General features: G+C 46.4%; 1 protein-coding gene across 10 annotated transcripts in view; it reads left to right on the top strand.

Annotated features, from left to right (window-relative positions):
* The window catches only part of LOC147429592 (aspartic proteinase 36-like), a 136,060-nt gene that overhangs the window by 62,810 nt on the left and 52,496 nt on the right, over positions 1–20,754 (top strand). For 8 of the 10 annotated variants that reach the window (XM_086495845.1, XM_086495846.1, XM_086495843.1 and 5 more), the window contains 4 exons: positions 15,622–15,784; positions 15,874–15,944; positions 16,353–16,443; positions 16,579–16,663. In XM_086495845.1, coding sequence (XP_086351971.1) covers positions 15,622–15,784; positions 15,874–15,944; positions 16,353–16,443; positions 16,579–16,663 — 410 coding nt within the window. Of the gene's footprint in view, positions 1–15,621; positions 15,785–15,873; positions 15,945–16,352; positions 16,444–16,552; positions 16,664–16,818; positions 17,046–20,754 lie in introns of all 10 variants that reach the window. The other 2 variants (XR_015185889.1, XR_015185890.1) reach the window with 2 other exon arrangements.

Raw genomic sequence — 20,754 nt, 5'->3', positions numbered from 1 at the left:
AATCCCCAATCCTCTCTCCTTTCTAGGTAAAATGACTATCCCAATGGACTCGTTGTTGAGTGTCAGTAGAGTCATCTAGGCCACTCCATAGAAAGTTGCATACAAGGCGCCTCAAACATGCCATGATGCAAAAGTGAGGAGTCATGCAGGATGTGGTGAAATAAGTCGTCGCAAGAAGAACCCGATTCACCACAAGGGCTATGCCAGCCAAAGACAAATGCAAGGATGACCAATGACAAAGTTTCTTCCTGAGAGACTGTAATACGGACGCAAGCTGCTGCTCAATTGACACATCAATCCCAACATGGGAATCCAAATATTTGCAAGTTTGCCTTCTAGGTAGCCAAGTGAAATTATCTTGCGCACCCCACTGACAATTCTCATCCACTTCTACAAGAAAACCAAAAGACTTATGCTAATTGATGAGAGCACCACTGGCCAAGCAAAAGGTAGCAAGAGCATCCCATAGACTATCCAAGGTGGGTGTGTCATATCGTACAAAGAGCATAGTGTCATCTGCATATTCCTGATCCAACAAGTTTGGCGAGTCAGCCAAAGGCATAGTAAGAGCTCTCAATTGTGGGGTTCTGTGGTGCAAGAAGAGAGACATGGCCTCAACAAAAAACAGAAAGAAGTAGGTTGCAGGGGACATCCCTATTGGATTGAACGAGGCAAAGGAAAAAGCCGTCCAATGTGGCCTCTAATCGTGACAACGTTGGAAGCAGTACGATATAATGCAGATACACCTTTGATCTACTGCAAGGGGGAACCCATCCTGTGAATAGTGACCTCCATTAAACCCCAATCTACTCTATCATACGCCTTCTCAAAATCTAGAAGTATGAACACTATAGACTAATTTGTTGGATGAGCCCAATCGATTGCCTCATAGAAAGTGAAGATGTTATCCAAAATACAGCAGCCCTGCACAAAACCTGTCTTGAAGCATGAATGAGATCAGACATAAAGGGTTTCAAGCGCATATTGATCATGCGAGCAAAATTCTTGTACACATAAGACATGAGAGTGATTGGTCTCCGTTGTCGAAGGGACAATGTATCTCCACCTTTCAGTAGAAGAGAAATAAGTCTTGAACACATAGAGGCAGGCATCTCTCCTATGCATAGTCATAGGGGGCGGAGGGGACGGACGCTAGAGACGGGGGATGCACGTATCTGGGACGGGGGCAAGTGGGGACGGGTTGGAACGGCGGGGACGCAGGCTGGACGTTTAGGGAACGGACGGGGACGAATGGTCAACGGTCAACAGTTTTAAAAATTAAAAAAGATGACTGTTAGAAAACGGTCAGTTTCTCTCCAACAACCACATTTCTGAAGCTTTCAAGAAATGCTCTATTTAGTGTAATTTTGTGGTCAAAGTGATGCTCTATGTGTGTAGGTCAAAAAATGCCAAAAAACCTCTTTTTTTGTTTTGCCATCGCGACCCCTATCCCCGTTCCCTAACTTTTGCCGTCCTGTCCCCGTCCCCGTCGCCGTTCTCGACCCCCATCCGCCGTCCCATGTTACTATGCTCCTGTGTCAAATATGTGTTGTAAACCTGAAAGCATAACGGGGTTGAATGCATCTCAAAATTGCAAAAAAAACTGTCAAGACCGAAGCAGGCTCGTAGCAAACCAATCCTCCAATCTCCTGCTTAGACAACTCTGCGCATCTTTGTGAAGATCCACCTGATGGAAGGGCTCCAAGGGCCTCTTGAGAGGGACTCGAGCTCGAAGTCGGTGAAGCAACAACTCCTTCCAAGGATCCTCCCTTGGAGCAGTTCTCTGACAACAAACTTCCCAAGAAGGGCTCTCCTCTACTGTGTTGGGTCTATGATCTTCAGCCCCCCCTGAGAACATGGTAAGGTGATGACGTGCCAGGCTACTTTGGGTGTCGCGCCCTGACCAAAAAAAGTTCCTAATCAGCCTCTCTAGCTGGCTGATATAAGAGCTCGAGAAAATCCAGCAAGACGTGATGTACCACATAGTAGCCAACAACACCTGGTTGGCCACTACTACCTCTGCCTGCCAAAGAGAGCCATGCCGAACTCCAATGCAGTAACTTCCTCCTAATGGACAGGAGGAGGAGGGGAGCAGTCTTTTGATCAGGGGACAAGTCCAGGTCAACGTGACAACCCAAGTTACGAACTGCAGTCCTTGGGGGAATCCATCTAAAACCCTCACCTGGTGACCAATCCAGCATAGGAGCACTAGCAACCGAGAAAGCAACTGTCTTCCTCTAGTTGATCAGTGCTCCTGATGCACAACAAAACACCTCAAGAGCTTGCTCACACTTGTGTAGATTGGCCTCCTAGCCCTCCAAGTACAAGGCTGAGCTGTTGGCAAACTTAGCGTCAAGGAGCTCATCTACCCTAATAGGGAGCTCGAGGCCACGCAAGCCAACCTGCTGAGAAGTAAAAAATCTGCTCATTGCCTCATCATAGAACAAAAAAAGGAAGGGGGCTAGAGGGCAACCCTGTCTGACCGAACGTGTGAGCATGAAGGGTTCTCCTCTTCCCCTTGCCGAGAGCACCTGACTTTGTGCACGCATGTAGAGAGCTGACACGCCTCTGATCCAAGCATGTGAGAAACTCATCCTGCATAGAGTGCCCTCTAGGAAGTCCCAGTCAACTCTGTCATAGGCCTTGTCAAAATCGAGGAGTATCACCAGATTCTCTCCTCGGAGACGCGCGAGGGCAGACGCTTCCCAAAAAGTGAAGATGTTGTCAAGGATACTACGCTCCTTGACAAAACCTGTCTGGGTCCCATGTATAATGCTCTCTAGTAGTGGGTGAATCCCAGAATTTTGTAGGATGAGTTGAGGATAGTGATCATCCAAGGAGCCTCCCTCGTTGGGAATAAGGTAGATCATGCCCTCACTCATGCTGTCAGGCATCTCGCCAGTGTGCAAAACGTACTGGAATGTGTTGGAAAGATTTGAACCAAGCAAGTCCTAGTACTCCAAGGAAAAGCTAGCAATCAAACCATCCTCCCTTGGACAACTACCTCGAGGGAGTGCTCAGAGGGCCTCATGGAGCTCCTCTAGTTGGAGAGGAAGCTCAAGTCTCTGTTGCATCTCCTTAGTAACAAGGCAAGGTATCTATGCCCAAACCTGCTCTCTGTATGCATCCTGATGCGTTGACTAAGGCTCAGCTGACAACTGATCACAGTAAAGGTCAGTAGCAACTCCACGCATATCCTCAGGCTTTGAAGCAACTGACACGTCGAGTCTCCTCAACTAACTAACATTTGTGTGCGCATGGCATGGCCCCACCGTCTCAGAAAACTCCCCAATAACTCTGTCACCCATTGGGTTCACTGAGATGCCTGCCAATGGAAGGCAAACTCATGACGCCACTCCTCAATGCTAGCCAACTCCTGTCTAGCCTGCTGCATCTGCTCCTCCAACCAAGGACTGTTTGGATGCTGCTCGTGCATCCTCTACAAGGAAACAATGCCCTGTTGGAGACGCTTCTACTCCTCCCTCTGGCTGCAGTCAAGCAAGCTGTAGACTCCCGGAGAAAGAAGCAACTAAGCTCAGCTAGTCTAGAGGCCACTCTACCAGCAAGGGTGTCCTGCATGTCGAAGCTCTCTGTCCAAAGTGCCTCCACTCGCTCTCTAAGCTTCGGATCCAACAAGATCCTCTCAAGGATGCGTAGCATTGCACCCCCCCTCCTCTGTCTGTTTGTCACAGTGAAAATCACTGGCACATGGTCGGAAAAAGTAGTCCCTGCCAAAACAGATCCCCCCATGTCACAAATGTGGTCACTGGCGTAGAAGCGATCTATCCGAGATAGATTCACTCCTCCTACTTTGCGGTCACAACGAGAGAAAGACAAGCTGTTTTGGGGCCTCACAAAATCTGAGTGCTGCCAAACATCAGAAACCCTCAAAGTCATACATAGACAATCCCAAGCTACCAACCCAGCCCCATGCACAGTAGCATGGCCACCTCCAATCCTGTCAGAGGGGTCCTCCAACATGTTGAAGTCCCTCCCAACACACCATTGCTCTGCATGCGGCAAAGACTCTACAATATGAGATCAAAACTCTGCTCGTGCACTTTCCACATTGGGCACATTTCTGTTGAGGAAACCCATGAGGCAACCTTGAACCTGCATAGTAATCCACTGAGCCCTGCCTGGCACAATAATACCTCTGCCCAACAATGGCCTGCTGCCATGAGTCCGCAAAAGTCATACATACACCTCCATGGATACCTCCAAGTCCAAATGCAATTGACCAAAATGTCTCGTAGCGAGTATACAAAATCTGACCACATCGTCTAATGCGGCTCTCATAGAGATGATGCTCCTATAGCATAAGAATATCAATCTCACCACCCCATAAGGCATCGCTAAAGCTCCATACGCATCCGACCCTTGTGACGCTGAAACTGGAGCCCTCCTAGTCCGTGCACATTTCATGAGACGATCCTCATGGATTCAATGAGAAAAAATAGATGCCGCAACAGCAACCAACCTCGCTATCTTTTAGTCTAGCTTGGATGGGGAGTAATCCGCATCCGAGCGACCTCTAGACAAACGCATGTGAAGTGACTGTCCCACCCAAGCCCAAGACGAGCGTGCAATCCATAGGGCTACATCCTCTGTCCAAGAATTGTCATGTACAAATACATAGAAGGGAGGCTCTGAGTGTCAGCAAACAAGTGCACCACAATGTTCCTGCAACCTGTTGCATCTGGCAGCGTCACGCTGAACTTGGCTAAAGGCCAAAGTGTCTGTACCAGATCTGTCACCCTCAGGTCCCTTGTGTGGTGTGAGAACTCAATAGCCTGGACTTGGAGCCAGCCAAGAATTGTGTGCAAGGTCCACTCTGTATGATCCCTGTTGTACATCAGAAAGGAGAAACCTACGGTTGTATCCAGAGCCTGAGTGCCTTGGGCTGCTAGAGAGAGGACGTGAACTCGAAAGCAAGCTTCCTCTAGGTCGGGAGAAGGGTCACCAAGGAACCGTGTGAAGCTGTAGTTGAAGATGTCCCATCGTCTCGGATGTCAAAGCCGGTCAAACCTCGAGGGACTGCTGCAAAAGGAGAGGTCTGAACCAGAAGTGGCGTCCTCAAGTGGGGGTGTCCCTCTCGAGCCATGCGACTCGTAGCGAAAGTACTACCAAGAGATCGTCTCGTTGCGGATGTGTGTCCAGTCCCCTGCGTCTGAGAAGGAGTGTGGGATGGGTCGGGTGATGAGGTTGAGGGCCCCATCGGGGAGAGAGGAGGAGCGGGAGGGGGGAGTGGTGGGGGAGGAGGGGGAGGAGGAACGAAGGAGTTTCAAGGTGGAGGGGGGGGAGGCGGTGGAGGTGGTGGAGCTGAGGTGGAGGGGGCCTCTTGCTGGAGGGGGTCAAAACGGTTCCCTATCGGAGCCCAATGCTGCTGAGTTGCAGGAGGTCGGCCACCAGGGGGGGCAGTGTGGTCGACGGCGGCCGAGCACCTGTTGCCAATCATCAGCTGTTTGATCGCTGGTCTTTGTCGAGGTACGAGCTTGTGTGTCTTGGGTACCTGTCTGCTGGGCATGCTCAGCCTTGGGAGGCTGCGCATGCACTGTGGGTGGAGATCTCTTGCGAGGAAATGCCTTCTCGAAGTGGCCCATCTTCCTGCAAATGAAGCACTGGTTTGGGAGTCTTGAATACTCAACCCTCTGGCGTAACCATCCCTCACTCATCCTAGGTAAAAGAACCACCTTCGGGAGAGTATGAGTGTCACGAACCAGAACGCGTACTAAAGGCACACCAGCAGCCTTGGCTACAACTGAAGCTGCCATGCGCATGGTCTCCAAGACTGTCCCAATCTGGGAACCAATCTTGGAGAGAAGTGGTAAGTACTCCCTCTGCAGACCGGGGAAGCAAACCGAAATAGGCAAGTCTGCCTCCTCGACAAGAACATCCGATGCTGGATCGAACCCATGGCGCCACTGTCGAAAATGAGCTCTGACCGCTCCGATGGCCAACTGGCTCATCGAGATGACCTTGGCAACCATCTCGGGAGTCTCGAACTCTATCTGATAGTATCCTCGCGCGAGAAGCTGGATGTCAATGATCTTCCCCACCTCCACTACTTGTCGCTCAACTGCCAATGACTGTCAGTTTACTCATGTTATGAGTTTAGAGCCCTGGCAGTTGGTTGCCGATGACTTCTTATGTGTTGGTTATCAACAAGCTATGTATCTCTACTTATGTTCTTGTTGTATCTTCTATCAAGTTATGAAAGTCAATGCTCTTGTGTCTTGAATCTTGTTTTTGGGTTAATGGCAATTCTGAAATTTAATTTGATTTTGTGATTTGTGGTGCCCTATTTGTAGAAACTTGGAAGTATGAATTAAATTAGGGTCACGTATGGTTCAAACCAAGACAATGAACTATACTTTTTTCATACTTCCATACCCATGTGCGTATGCGTATGAAAAATGTATGGTAAAAACTATTCTCGGAAGACGCAGTGAGGCATGTAACCAAATGGGATGCGGGATTTAGAGAACCAATGCGTGTCCAAACGTCCTGAATCAAGTGAGACAGTGAAGCATCCTCTAACACCAAGTCAGGTATGCGTGATCCTCGTCTAGGCATCGAGGAAGTCTCAAATCTCAAATGCAAAGAAACCAAGGCATGATCAGAGAGCACTATGCCATGCCAAATCGTAACTGTCCCACCATGCGATGCGGCCACATAAAATCTATTGAGTTGCTCTAGCAGATGACTCGACTACCTTCTAAAACCCCACAAAAACTGCAATGACTGTGGAGTGCGAGCCATAGATGAAATATGCCAGGCATTTGTGCTAGAAAGTGAAAATAGGAATCTATCCCAAGCATCTCTCTCACACGGTGCTACATATGGTGAAGATGGGGTTGAATGGCTTGCCAGTCCTCCTCAGTGGTATCTACATTGTTGAAATCACCCTGCCAACAACCCACGAATCCACAATAGGCAATACGTTTACAATCTGCTACCCATGCCCAAACTTGGCTCTCTCTTGAGCTGAAGTGGGGGTATTGATGTACATCACACTAACCAAGGTATCATCAATCTCTAGAGTAATCCACATCGCTTTACCATGTACCAAAGTACCATGGTCACATACACAATGGCGCCAACAGGGTCCCGCATAAATGGATGCACCACTGCTAGGATATTGCTGTCCAATCACAAGCTCCCAAAATGTATGAGAATACTCAGGTAATAACTTGCCACGTCTGTGATAACTATCTATACATAACTTGTGCTCTTGCATAAGAAGCATATCCACATCTTGATCTACAGGAGAGCGCAAATCTCTATGAAGCAAATTCTGTTTGGGACCATTGATACTAGTGTAATGCAAGCCATTGACATTCCAATCGACGATATGTAAATCCATGGGTCAACCAATGATAAAGTTAAACCTACATTAACCGTGTCAAGAGCTACACAAGACCGAGGATTAGTGCCGAGCTCTTTTGATCCATGGTCGGAGCTGTGGATCAAGAGCTAATAGGAGCGCATCCTCATCATGTGGTACTGGTCGTAGATCTGTCCTTTGGCAAAGGAGCAAGCAATTGTAAACCAAGAACCAAAGTAGTCAGAAGAGCACCCGAATGGAGACTGCTATCGACTCCGACCATGCTTGCATGGTGCGAGGGATTGGGGTAATATGATCCATAGATAGAACTAGTGGTAAACAATAGCAGTTCTCTGTATGTAGCCATTGTCTAGCTCCCATGCTCTGTGCCAGTCTGTGTGTAGCAGTGCATGATGGAATGCATCCTGTCCAAGTCTCGATAGGTTGCAAGGTGTAGCTGAGAACAAAATCCATCATTGAAACCTCTGTCCATGTCTCCATGCCAACGAAAGGTAGAGCATGGGACTTTGCATACTACCAGGAAGAGAGCGTGCCTTTTGTGCACTCCGTAAAATGTACAGCCGAACCAATAACGGACAAGTGCTATCACCGCTGTACTCAGCTTTGGAAAACTGGCAAGCTGCTAGCGGTGAAGCTATGAAGAATTGAGGAGCATGAGGGGGTGGTGGGGGCGGGGCGCATAGTAGAGGGGGAGAGGATGGAGTGCCATGGGTGAGGGTGGGTGGCAGGGAGTGATGATGTTGCAGTGTCAGTGAGTGGGGGCAGAATGTCAATCTCCATAGCCAACTGTGAGGTAGCGCTGGGCGGATGCTGCGAAGTAGAGGGTATGCGCGATAGTGGCTGAACCGGCAGAGTAGCTGAAATCGGAGTGGAAGAAAGAGATGGAGGCAACCTTTCTTTAAAAGATGGAGAGAATGGAAAGAGGAGAAAAGGAACCTATGCGAAAGGATTTCTCGCGTCGAAGAGCAAGCGGCTTTACAAGAAGCCACAATCCGAACTCTCCAAGGTGAACATCTCGAAGAAGGCGAAATTCAGCCATCCACGATGGAAGAATTGAATACCATGAGAGAAGAAATACGGGTTATCAAGGAAGATGAGGAGAAGAAGTCATGGGCCGCGGTCATCTCTGCAACACAAGAAAGTAGAAGCGGCCGAAAAATGGATCGAGGTTACCAAGAAAGGGAAAGGTAAGGAAGCTCTTTGTACACCCACTCTTATTAACATGACCCTCGAAGAGGAACAAAGGAGGAGGATACGGGCTCTACATGTGAGGGTAACCGGCCTCAAGGACATAAACAATGTGGAAAAAGAGGTCACAATCCTCACATCCATGATGTGGGTAGACAAGCCTTCACACACAAAGGCATGGAGAGTGGGCAAGAAGAGTGGTGGCCCGGGAGAATCTTCAAAAGAGAGAGCTCTCATACTACGCTTCCCCTCCTTGGGAGAGAAGAAGAAATTCCTGAAAAAGAGGCCTATTCTCAAGAAGACAAGTATTTTCCTCGGTGATGATCTCACTCTCTCACAGCTTGCGCATATGAGAGAGGTAATGCCAGAGATTACGGCGGCAAGGGAGAAGGGAAAGAAGACCTTTTACAGAGATGGTCGGGTGGTGATTGTAGAGCGGCACTCTACATGACGGTGTGAGAGTTATGGGACCACACTGAAGATGGCTACTTGGAATTGTAATGGATCTATGAGGTTGGACGTTACTGCCTTTGAGGACAGTTTCAGAGAGGGACATTGTTTTCTTCTTAGAGACTCATCAGGCCCCTAGACAACTTATGCCACACGTGGTGGGATACAGATGGGAGACAGCCCACAGGACAGTCGCGAGATCTGAGCAGGGGAGTAGAGGTTCAGGAGGAGTAGCAGTGCTATTTAGGGAGGAGTTACAGCCACTACTACATATTGTATGGAGAGATGATCATGCTAGATACATGTGGGTGAGGCTGAGAGCTGACACATGCCGATTTCTATACATTGCCATATGTTACTTCCGCCCCCCCAGTACGTCATTATATGCTGCACCCAGAGGACAGTCGCCTTTCTCTATACTAGATGATGATATTGAGGCGGTCCGGGGCGGGCAACAAGAAGAGTGGCCTCTAGACACCCTTCAAGGCTCCCGTGCTGCTCAATGGGGCTGGGGCACAACACAACACAAACCAAAACAACAAACCCACCGCCAAATCCCAACTACACAAGGGGCACCACCTAGTTTAAGAGCGAACTAGGACGCAAAAGAGGAGAATCGTTAGAGCAACCCACAAACAAACAAGGAATTTACACTAACCCTAACACCAATGGAATACTCTCACACACTAAAACACGAGAGAGAGAGAGAGAGAGAGAGAGAGAGAGAGAGAGAGAGAGAGAGAGAGAGAGAGAGAGAGAGAGAGAGAGTGCTCGGGCTGCTTTGAAACGTATCGGCAATGATCAAGCAAACATAACTATATATTTACGAAAGAGAGAGAAAGGGGGAGGGGGTGCTTGTTGCATTAATACCTTCTTACAAATCTGTCATGACAAATCAAAGTGAGATTAGTACTTGTTCAACATAGCTTGCGTAAATTTCACCACAACACATCACTAGAAAAGCCACCCCAATCACTGTCTTAAGGCCAGGGGAGTCCTCTCCACCCTGTCGCCCTCTTACAGTATGTGGGATTTATGGCTAGATTGATGACAACACCAGAGACAAGCTATCAAGAACTTAAAAAAAACCAAGACACTTACGCATCATTGTTGTCCATTACTTCACGTTGGAAAGGAGACAAAATATCCAAGATTAGTCCAAATCCACCCTCCTTGATTCAGCGAATGTTGGGCTTACACTAGTAGGAGAAATGATAGATTTCCTACTCTCAATTGAATGATCACTCTCTCTCTTACAATGGCATAGATTTCCCTTGCTAATCCCCTATTACAACACATGCACATGCATAAGACAATGAGCTTCCACTCAAGAGCTCCTTCTAGAGAGGTTGAGCTTGGCTTCTCAAGCTATAGCATAGTGCTCTTGCTTATGGCTTCCCCCTTTTATGCTAGCTACACCCTCCTTTTATAGCAATTTTGAAGGCTAGGGTTACTCCTCTAACCATGGTTGGGTTAGATTTTCAGCAATTTATCTAATTTCTTTTGCTTGGAATTATCAAGAAGTTGGTGGGGAAAGAGAGAGGAGAGAAATGGAGGTGATAGGACTTTTCATAGTGGGTTAGTGTTAGTAGAGTTAGTATTAATTTACAAATGGAATTGAATATTTACAATGGGAGTATCCATGTAGGATACAAATAAGGAAGAAAAAACTCTTAAGAGGTAAGAAAAGGTGGATTTCTTACAAGGTTGATGCTCCAAGTGTTTTGAGTAGGGCCAATTTTGACGCTTGTTGACGGTCCACTAGCTTTGACGGTACATTTTTTCTCCACTCTTGACCTTCCTTGAGAGACAAGGTAATTGAAGCTGAGTAATCAACCACCATGATGCTGTCTTTTAAGAGAAGAGGCTGAATTTTGTGGTTTTTTGATAGATATGGGTAATTTGGAGGAGGAAAAATGAGACTAGGTGGTCAATTTTGGAATGGAATTGTGTGTGGGAGGTATGAGTTCACCATGGTTTCTCTTATTCTTCAAGGTTGAGGAGAAGGTGAGTAGTGTGCAGAGAGGAGTGGTGAGAGAGATGGGGATGATGAGTGGAGAAGTGTGTGTGAAAGAGGAAAATGATAAAGTGGAAGAGAGAGTGTGGCTGCATAGCATGGGAAAACTGGGGTCCACTAAAAAAATCATAGCTCACAGCTGGTAGCTCCAAAAATCATGAAAAAATTTGGGGTGATTATTCAGAGCGTGGGCTACATTTTCTCTTTTGACCACCGCTCCAAATTCGGAGTGGAGATAGGTGTCAAAATTCTCACCAAAAAGCCTGTTTTTTAGGCCTGCAAAAGTCTTTTAGTGGTCCCCTCCTTTGTTGAATTTGTACAATGCATCCAAAAGTGAGCCCCTCCTTTGTCATATTATAATACAAAGCATTCAAGTTGCCCTTGACCCATGCATGGAGGAGGATTATTGGTGAAATAAGAAATATATACATGGTGGGACTAGTGTATGGACTATTCATGGACTTTAGCTCAATGAGCACATGGTGTTATAATAATGAGTAAAAATAATAATAAAAATATGGAGGAGTTATGGATATGGAAAGATATTGGAATCATATGATATGGTCCCTCCTTGAATTATTTTGGGTGAAAGAGAAAAATGTATGCAAGTAAATAATATAATAAAAGTAACCAATGAGTAGAAATCAATTTTTTGTTTTCACGAAGGTGAGGGTGAAAATGTGGGAGTGATTTGTATAAAGGAAAAATATGAGGTTAGAGTATGTACATATTGGCAAAAAATAAAATTATGGTGTAAGAGGATGAAAGAAGGTGTACATAGGTTTAATAAAACACACACCTAAGTAGAAATATTTAAATAAAATACCAAAATAATTATAAAAAATCCATATATTTAGGCCATATATACAATGAAATATTTACACACAAAGAGGCCATAATATACTTTTATTTTTTTATTTTTTTTATTTTTTATTTTGGCTCACCTAGCCTACCTAGTGACTAGCTAGCTGAGGGTTTTTAAGAAGATATGGGAAAAGTCCCGTGACTCACGCACGCCTATGTACAGCGAAATGGTAGGGATAGCCACAGTGTTTGGGTGATTTTGGTAGGGTGAGGTAACTCATTGTGGCAATTACAAAGAGCCGAAAAAACGGCTATCAATATATGGGAGTTTTCTAGGGATTGTGAGATCATCCTCCTAGGGGACTTCAATGCTTGAACGCCGAACTAGCAACTCTCAGACAGTCTTCTACGACACTTTAGATGAGATCCTTAGAGAGTTGGCTGTGGGTGACTTGGGGCTTGACAGATGCTCACATGATAGAGAGCAGACGGAGTATGGGAGATACCTCACAGAGATGACCACACATGGGTTAGCCATACTTGATGGCTTACAATGATTTCCTGGAGCAGCCGGTTTCACATGCTTTCTAAATAGATATGGGGCCAGTACAATGGACTATGTTATGGCACATCGGAGCTTTATTCCTTGTATTCAGGATTTCATAGTGGGAGCCAGCAGACCAGAGGGTGTAGCAATGGATCACACTCGTTTGACATTGTCCGTTTCATTTTAGTATAGTACAGCGTAGACATCAGGAGGCAGGTCACATACCCGTTATACATAAACACCAGAGACTAGCTCGGTTTATACAGAGGAGATCTATAGCCGTCTATGCACAGCTAGTCCTGGTCTCTCAGTGGAGGAGTGTACCACTTTACTGACTGAGACACTGCATGGTGCAGCATCAGAGGTATACCCACACACTCAGCCGGGTCGGAGGCGACATTCTGGGAGCATGCCCTAGAATAGTTGGTATGATGCAGAGTGCAGAGAGATGAGAGCCCAGCTCCAGAGAGATCTTCTTTTAGGAGTCATCACTTACAGTCTCGGATTGCTTCGCGGCGCCTTGTGCGACGGAAGAAACGAGCTTATTTGGCCCAGATGGAGCGAGACTTGTATCAACTGTTCTTGAGTAGAGATCAGGAGAGGCATGGCGATTCTTTCATGAGCACTCCCCTCCCCCAGTGATTACTTCTCCTGATGTGTGGGGCCAATATGCACATGGGAGACGGTCTTATTGTAGCTTTGTGGATTTCCGCAAAGCATTTGACATGGTGCCGAGAGCTTGATTGATGCGCAGACTGCAGGAGATGGGGGTGCCCATAGTGTTGATTTGGGGGATTATGGCTCTATACAGATCAGTGATGGGACATGTACGCACCCAAGAGGGGATATCTGATTTAGTTCACTCCACCATTGGGGTGAAACAGGGTTGCCCATTGTCTCCTACTCTATTTGGTATGTATGTTGATGAGGTGTTTGATTACATTGACGGAGAGGGTGATAGAGGTGCCTAGCTGGAAGGGACGTGGATCCCATTGTTGTTATATGCTGATGATATTGTGTTGATCTTTGACTCACCGGAGGATATGCAGCAACAGTTGGATGCATTACACAGTTTTGCAGAGAATAGTGGATTGTTTGTAAACCTTGGTAAAACCAAGGTTATGGTATTTAACACCACACCACAGTGGATCGGGAGATCAGCACCGACTTATGGTATGGAGATTGTAGAGTATACAAATGCATACACTTACCTAGGGGTTGTCTTCACTGGGCCGAGGTTTTCTATGGGGAGAGCAGCAGAGATTAGACTGACTAGAGCTTATGCTGCCTTGGGAGGCTTGGAGAGGATGTGTTTTGAGATTCAGTTCCAGGAACCTCAGACAAAGTTATGGCTCTTTGATACTTTAGTAGCCTCAGCTATGTTGTATGTGGTGCATGTATGGAGACCTTCTGTAAGCCAAGATGGTTGGAGACGTATGTAGAGGCCCTTGGTATCTATGATCTCTCGACTGATCAGAGCCAAGGCCTCCGTACCCCACGCTATCATTCGAGCAAAGCTAGCTGCTCCTCCTATGGAGATTGAGGCGCTTACCAGATCAGTCTCCTTTGTGCACAGCTTGTGGGATACTACTAGAGACAGATATTCTAGACTGGCCCTTGAGTCTTCCAGACAATTAGCTCTTCAGGGGGACACTTCATGCTGGTATGCACGGATGACATCATGGTTTCAGATGCATGGCTTCACCATGGATCGGCTGCCCTCTTTCTAGTACTCTCTTCAGGCACCCTCGATGTCTCTTACACGGGTGGAGATTACTAGACTCATTCGTTAGGACCCGATCCAGCTGGATACCAGGACATGGATAGAGCCGCCATAGGAGTTGGGCACGAAGATGGCTTTCTATAGAGAGCATCTTCTCCACCTCACAGGAGATGGGTTTGTGAATCGACCCAGCTACATGGAAGCACACATGTCTCATGGTTTGCGGTGTGCCATTAGTCGGATACGCACATCCTCACATCAGCTGGAGATTGAGACTGGTAGATTGAGAGGGATACCAGCAGACAACAGGATATGCCGCTTATGCCAGCTAGAGCCAGAGACAGAGCTACATTACACATGTCATTGGACAGTGTACTATGAGATTTGGGGCCGTTTCCACTGCTTATTCAGAGAGGGTTTTGGTCCTTTCTCTAGGGTCACGAGTTATGAGGATCAGAGATGTCTTGGGCTATATCTACTTGAGTTACACAAACATAGAGACACTTTACTGGGGAGAGCTAGAGAGAGACAATCCCAGAGACGGATTACAGATTTCTTTTCACTAGATATGGGACAGCCTGAGGAGCAGCCATCACTGCAAAGCTCCGCCCACACTCATTCGACCACTACTGGCACTCTCATCTACCACTGGAGCTACGGAGATCTAGACGGCCACGATTTAGGAGAGGGGCTACATAATATTGACGGAGACTACAGAGCAAAGGATTCGAGCCATAGTCTCTCGACATCCAGAGTGCAGATGAGGATGGATTCTAGTAGTAGTAGTATTTTTGTTCTAGTCTCTTGTACCCAGACATTGTATCAGATTCACAATTTTGTAACAGTTTGGTCTCATAGGCCATTTTGGCCTTTTGAAGACCATTTCATTTCGTTTATTTCTCTCTTTCTCCTCTTTCTATAGTAGCATTGCTAGGCATGTAACACTTTCTGGTTGGTTACATGATCCATGGCTCTTAGAGCTATTGCGTCCTCACCGCAACCCCGCTAGGTGGTACTCCCCTTCAATTAGGTGGCGGTGTCTGCCTGAGACATGATGGAGAATGGCAGGGAACTGTAGAGGCTACCCCTTGATGGCTCCAATTTACATCCATAGGTCGTACAGGCTTTCTGCATATGCATGCCAGACCTGTGGTTTCTCAATAGGTGTCACTGTCCGAGGCTCTCTGAAGCTCCGCCATGAGATAGGAATGTCCATGCTCATAAAGAAGTCATATATTCCCATCTCCTTGGCCTCTGCAAAGGCCTGCCTTTTACGGTGGGTGGGCCTCCTCATCCCTCTCTGTGCCTCCTACTCCATGATGTTCTCCACTTTAACATTTCCCGGTGTATATTGTGTCCTATGTCAACTGGGATTTTAATTCAAGCTTGATATTTGAGGTGGGCTTTTCCTTGTCTTATGTCAGCATCACTTAAAAGAAGTGTGTTTGTGTGTTTTACACAGCAGCTATGAACAATAATGCAACTGTTGTTCTCTTGTCAATCAAAATGTACTCGTAAGAGTTCTTTGTTGTCTTTGTTTACAGGCCACATTACAATGTCAACTTAAGAGGGATATCTGTAGGTGGCAGCCCATTGATTGCTGATTCTTCAGCTTATGAAACTAGTGATCTACAAGGAACTATTTTTGACAGTGGGACGACACTTGCATACCTTATGGAACCAGTTTACACATCCTTTATTAATACTGTAGGTGCTCTTTCCATTAAAAAAAAAAAAAACGGCTTTATGTTCTTTGGCTGTCAAAAGATTACGAGCCTTCTGAACCTTTTGTTCAGATAATCAAAGAAGCTCCCATTGGGGCTCGCCTAATGTCTGAGGGAACCCCATGCTTCATTTACACGGGCAGGTTTGAGATCAACTTCTGATTATTTGATACAAGTGTGGCTCTCATTGTTAGGGTGTGCGTGTGCGCGCGCTGCGTGTGTGCCTAGAGAAATTAGAAACTTTAGCATAATTGTACATGTTGGGTTTGAGATCAACTTCTGATTATTGGATTTTTGATACTATTGTTAGATGTGTGTGCGCTCATGTGCGTGCCTAGAGAAATTAAAAACTTCAGCATAATTGTACAGGTGTAGTCATGCCAAGTTCTTAAATCGATAGTACTAATAGTTGCAAATTCAAGGTGTCCTCCAGAAGTTGAGTGAGATGCTTTGGGAGTGTTTACAAATTACAAACACGACAGAAGTACCAATTTGTGTATCATAGCCGTTCAGTGAAAAAGCTAATTTCTGTTTTGCTTCTTTTTTGGTAGTGTTGATGATGCCTTCCCTCTTGTAACACTCCATTTTGAGGGTGCAGATATGACTCTGACAGCCAAGCACTATCTTATTCAACAAGCAGATGTAAGATTGCTGTAAAATTTCTTCTTTATAATGACATAAGAGCATGTCTCTTCCAACTTGAGCTTGCATTTATTCTCCCTTCAATGTTAATGGACCCTTTTTTGACCAGACAAATATCCTTGTTTTACGGCTTAGGTGAATGTTCAGCTTTGGTGCATTGGCTGGCATCCCATCAGTGCTGGCACAACAGTTAGTGGTGGATTGCTCACAATACTTGGAGGTTTAATGCTTTGCAACTCTATGATTTGGATTACAAGTGAAGCAAATTTCATTTTGAATATTTGTCTAGTTTTTACTTTGCTGTTGATTTTTCTTTAAGATGTGTGTGTGTGTGCGCGCGCGTGCGTGTGTGTGGGTTGACGCCTGCTGTGTCAGCGCCTTGACAGTCGGGCAGCAGTGTTAGGGTTTCAACAGCAAGATAGGGTTTCACAGTCAAGCAGCAGCGAGTTAGGGATTCACAGTGGAACAGCAAAGCGTGAAGGTCTCGGAACTGGCAGCTTGGGTGTGCGCGCGGTGTCCCACCAGAGAATTCCCTGCGGCCTCCCTCAACTCTGCGGCATCTGCAGTTCAGGCTTTGCTTTGACAGCTTGCTTCCGACGCAGGTTCTGTACATCTTTAGGTTTTTCAGTTTGATTAAAGTTTTCAAGCAGCAGGTTCCTGTACAGCCAGCTTGTGTGTGTCTGTCGGTGTTATAGCAGTCAAATATCCAAAAACTCAAAAAAAAGTCTGTGTGTGTGTGGGAGTTTCACATGGATTCGGCCGAGCAGTGTATATACAAGCGCCGGAAGGCCATGGAATCTTCGGATATGGATGCTTCAAGCCTTATCAAAGAATGTTTGCATGAGGATTTCGAGGATGCTTGCCAAGCCTGGGAAGGATCCGCTCCTGACATGGAAGTGCGCATTCCTATACAGGAGCTTATGGATCCCGTTGCTCAATATGTGCTCAACGCGGTGATTCTTTTTTTCCCGGGAAGAATGTAGGCCAATGGGTTGATTTCCTGCTCAAACGGCAAGCAGTCCGAGGGGTTTACTTCGGCGCGCGCGGGTTCTATGAAGTCTTGTTGGCCGACATGGATGCTCGGGACGCTTTGCTTGAAATGTCTCCTCTTTTCTTCAATACGCAGATGACTCATGTACTGCCCTTGGCTCTCACCAAGGACTATCAAAGTCTCATTCGTCACAAGTGTCCTGTTTGGGTTGAGGTGGTCGATTTTCCTCGCACCTGGCGTCACTTTCTTCCTTTGCTTGCTGCTCAGTTGGGCAAAGTCATTTACCCTCCGAAGCTGGACGCAAATACAAACCGTTTTTGTATTCTGTGGGACACAGATATCCCCACACCAGGAGGTATTTCCATCGATTCTGGGGATGCAGTGGTTGGCAAGCGTCCATTTAAGCTTAAGTCGGGCAAGTTTGCAAACTCTTGTTTCCGATGTGGCAAATTCGGCCACATGCGGTCTGAATGTCCGGAACCCAACCTGCAACCACCACCTTCTGCTGTTCCTACTCCTCAACCCCACTCAAATTCGAAATCTTCTGCTGACGTTCAAACCAAAGGTGTTTCAACCTCCTCTTCTACAGCAGGGGTGAATAAAGGCAAGGGGAAACAACTCCAATTGTCTTCACTTTCTGCCTCTCCGAATATTAAAGACAAAGGCAAAGAATTGGCTTCAACATCCCAAGCTTGGATGTTGCCCAAGTAACCCGTTAAAGCTGCTACAGCCCGTATTTCAGCATCTTCTCGTAATTATGTGCCCCCTTTGAAGAATGTTGCTCAAAAAAAGCTCCCTTGTAATGACAACACGTCTTTGGCTGAAGCCTAGGACAAGGTGGTCCGTTCTTATAAGGAAGTTGTTACAGGCGAAGCCTCTTCATCGCAAGGTGCTTTTACTTTCAATGTTCCAAGTCCAGGTCTTGACCCACCTCCTCAGGTGATTGCAGCCGGGGAGGATGTGTCGATGGGCACCGGCACTTGAGTTTTTTCCCATTTTCTCATTTCCTCGCCCACTGTATATACCATATCAGAATGCATAGTTCTTTGAAGTGCATCTCCTATAATGTGCGTGGGTTATGCAATCACGACAAGTGGCGGTTAACGTGGCACTATGTACATACATGTCAAGCAGATATTGTGGTTCTTCAGGAGCATAACCAGCATCAATTTGCAGGACAGACCTCTTACCTTGCAGGCTACTGGATAGCTTATGCAGGCTCGGCCGGCTATTCTGGTGTGCTTATACTTGTTCGACACGAACTCTTCCCGACCTTGGTTTTTAATGACCCAGTTGGGAGATGGATGGTCATCCAATGTATTGTTAATGGAGAAGTTTTTGAATTTGGAGGCTTATATGCATACACAGCTTCTGCAGATAGGGCACGGTTGTGGAGCGCTATCTCCTCTTATTGTTGGCGTTCTAATGTATTTCTTTGTGGGGACTTTAATAATGCACCTAACCATGCAGATAATACTACTGGGCATTCTCACATGCTTCATACGGAACGGCAATCGTGGGATCAATTTATGATGACATGTAATGGACTTGACTTGTGGCCCCTATCGCATGCTACTGATCCAGGATTCACTTTTCAACATAATGCTCAATTTATGTATCGCGCTCGGCTTGATCGCTGGTATCTTTTCCACATGCAACAATATGATAACTTTGTTTGCGAGTTGAAGATTGATTATGCTATGTGTCTTTCGGATCATTTTCCTGTATGCTTGAAGCTTCGTTTTGGCTCTTTTGATGCCAATGATCGCCTGCCCAAGAAGAGGCTATTGCATGTCAATAATGCTTATCTCAAGCATGAGCCTTTTCGGGCTATGATTGTGGATATTATCCCGCCTTTGATCTCCCAGATGTATGTTGATATGGACATAGCCTGGTTCCGCTTTGTTATGCGTGTTCAATGTGTTATCCAGGATTATGGCAGGGATTATTTGTCACAATGCAGGGAACAGGTTACTCAGGCGAAGGATGCTTGTAGCAGACTAATGCACTTGGCGAATCATTCTTCTCTTACTGACCCTCAAGCGACTGAGTTGTTTTCTGCTCGCGTTGTGTTACGGCACAATGATGAGAGGAAATTGGCCAAATTGCAAACTTGAGCTCGACAACAAGCTTTTGCAGATAAAGGCTGTTCTTCTAAACAATTTTTCCGGCATTTGCATCACTCCAGGCAGTCTCAAGCTATACGAAGAGTTAAATTACCGTCAGGGGAATGGACCTCTACTTTACAAGAGCTAGCACTCGCCTTACATTCTCATTATGGCAAGATTTTTGAGGCCCCTTCTTCTCCCACGAGCGCTACTTGTCGCGCGCGTCGCATGTTTCTATCCCATGTTACTCCCATCCTCTCGATGCGGTAGGCTCAAGACTTGGAGGCTGTTTTCCTTGAGCCGAAATTGCACGCCAGCTTGCTTGATTTGGGTCGATGGAGGGCTCTTGGTTGGGATGGCCTCTCTGTGGAATTTTTCTTGTCCTTATGGGATTATTTGAAGATGCCTCTGTTGTTCATGATGAATACAGCCTGGGAACAACAGGAATTGCCCTCCTCTTGGAAAGAAGGTTTGCTCAAGCTGATACCTAAGCATGCATTGTGCGAAGAATTCTCTCATTGGCGGCCTATTACACTTATGCCTGTGGTGTATAAATTAATGGCCAAAATGCTAGCTAACCGACTCAAGTGCTTTTTGCATGAAGGCTTGCATCAATCTCAATACGGCTTCATTCCACGACGTCATAACCTCGCGAATGTCATCATTGGTATGGAATATACAAAATACACTCGACAGGATGTATTGGTCATGCAGGTTGACATTGAAAAGGCCTTTGATACTGTGCTTTGGGATTATATTGCGGGCACCATGCAACACTTGGGATTTGGGCCTAGGATATCCCGTGTCGTGCTGTTCTTGTATGCACATAGCACTTCTGCGGGTTTGCTGGATGGATTTCTTACAGAATCTCGGCCTTTGGGACGGTCGGTGAGACAAGGCTGCCCTTTGAGTGCTATGCTCTATGCGATTGCCACTCATCCCTTGTTTATGTATTTGGATTCCTTGACTTCCAGTGGCAGGCTACATGGCCTATCTTTACCTTCGGGACGGCAATTTTCTGGTCAGGCTTATGCAGATGACTCTTTGTTTATGCCTCGTAACCACTATGAGGATGTATAGCAAATTATGCATACTCTTGACTTGTTTGGATTGGCGGCGGGTCTCAAAGTTAACTTTGGTAAATCCAAGCTATTGCCTCTGAAGGAGTGTGACTTGCATCGGATATTATGGCCTCGGATATTATGGCCTGGG

This window comes from Adiantum capillus-veneris, chromosome 22 (assembly GCF_014529385.1).
Source record: "Adiantum capillus-veneris isolate H3 chromosome 22, ASM1452938v2, whole genome shotgun sequence".
NCBI classification, from domain to species: domain Eukaryota; kingdom Viridiplantae; phylum Streptophyta; class Polypodiopsida; order Polypodiales; family Pteridaceae; genus Adiantum; species Adiantum capillus-veneris.
Note: the sequence above shows the minus strand (reverse complement) of the source record. Positions and strands in the feature narration are given on the sequence as shown.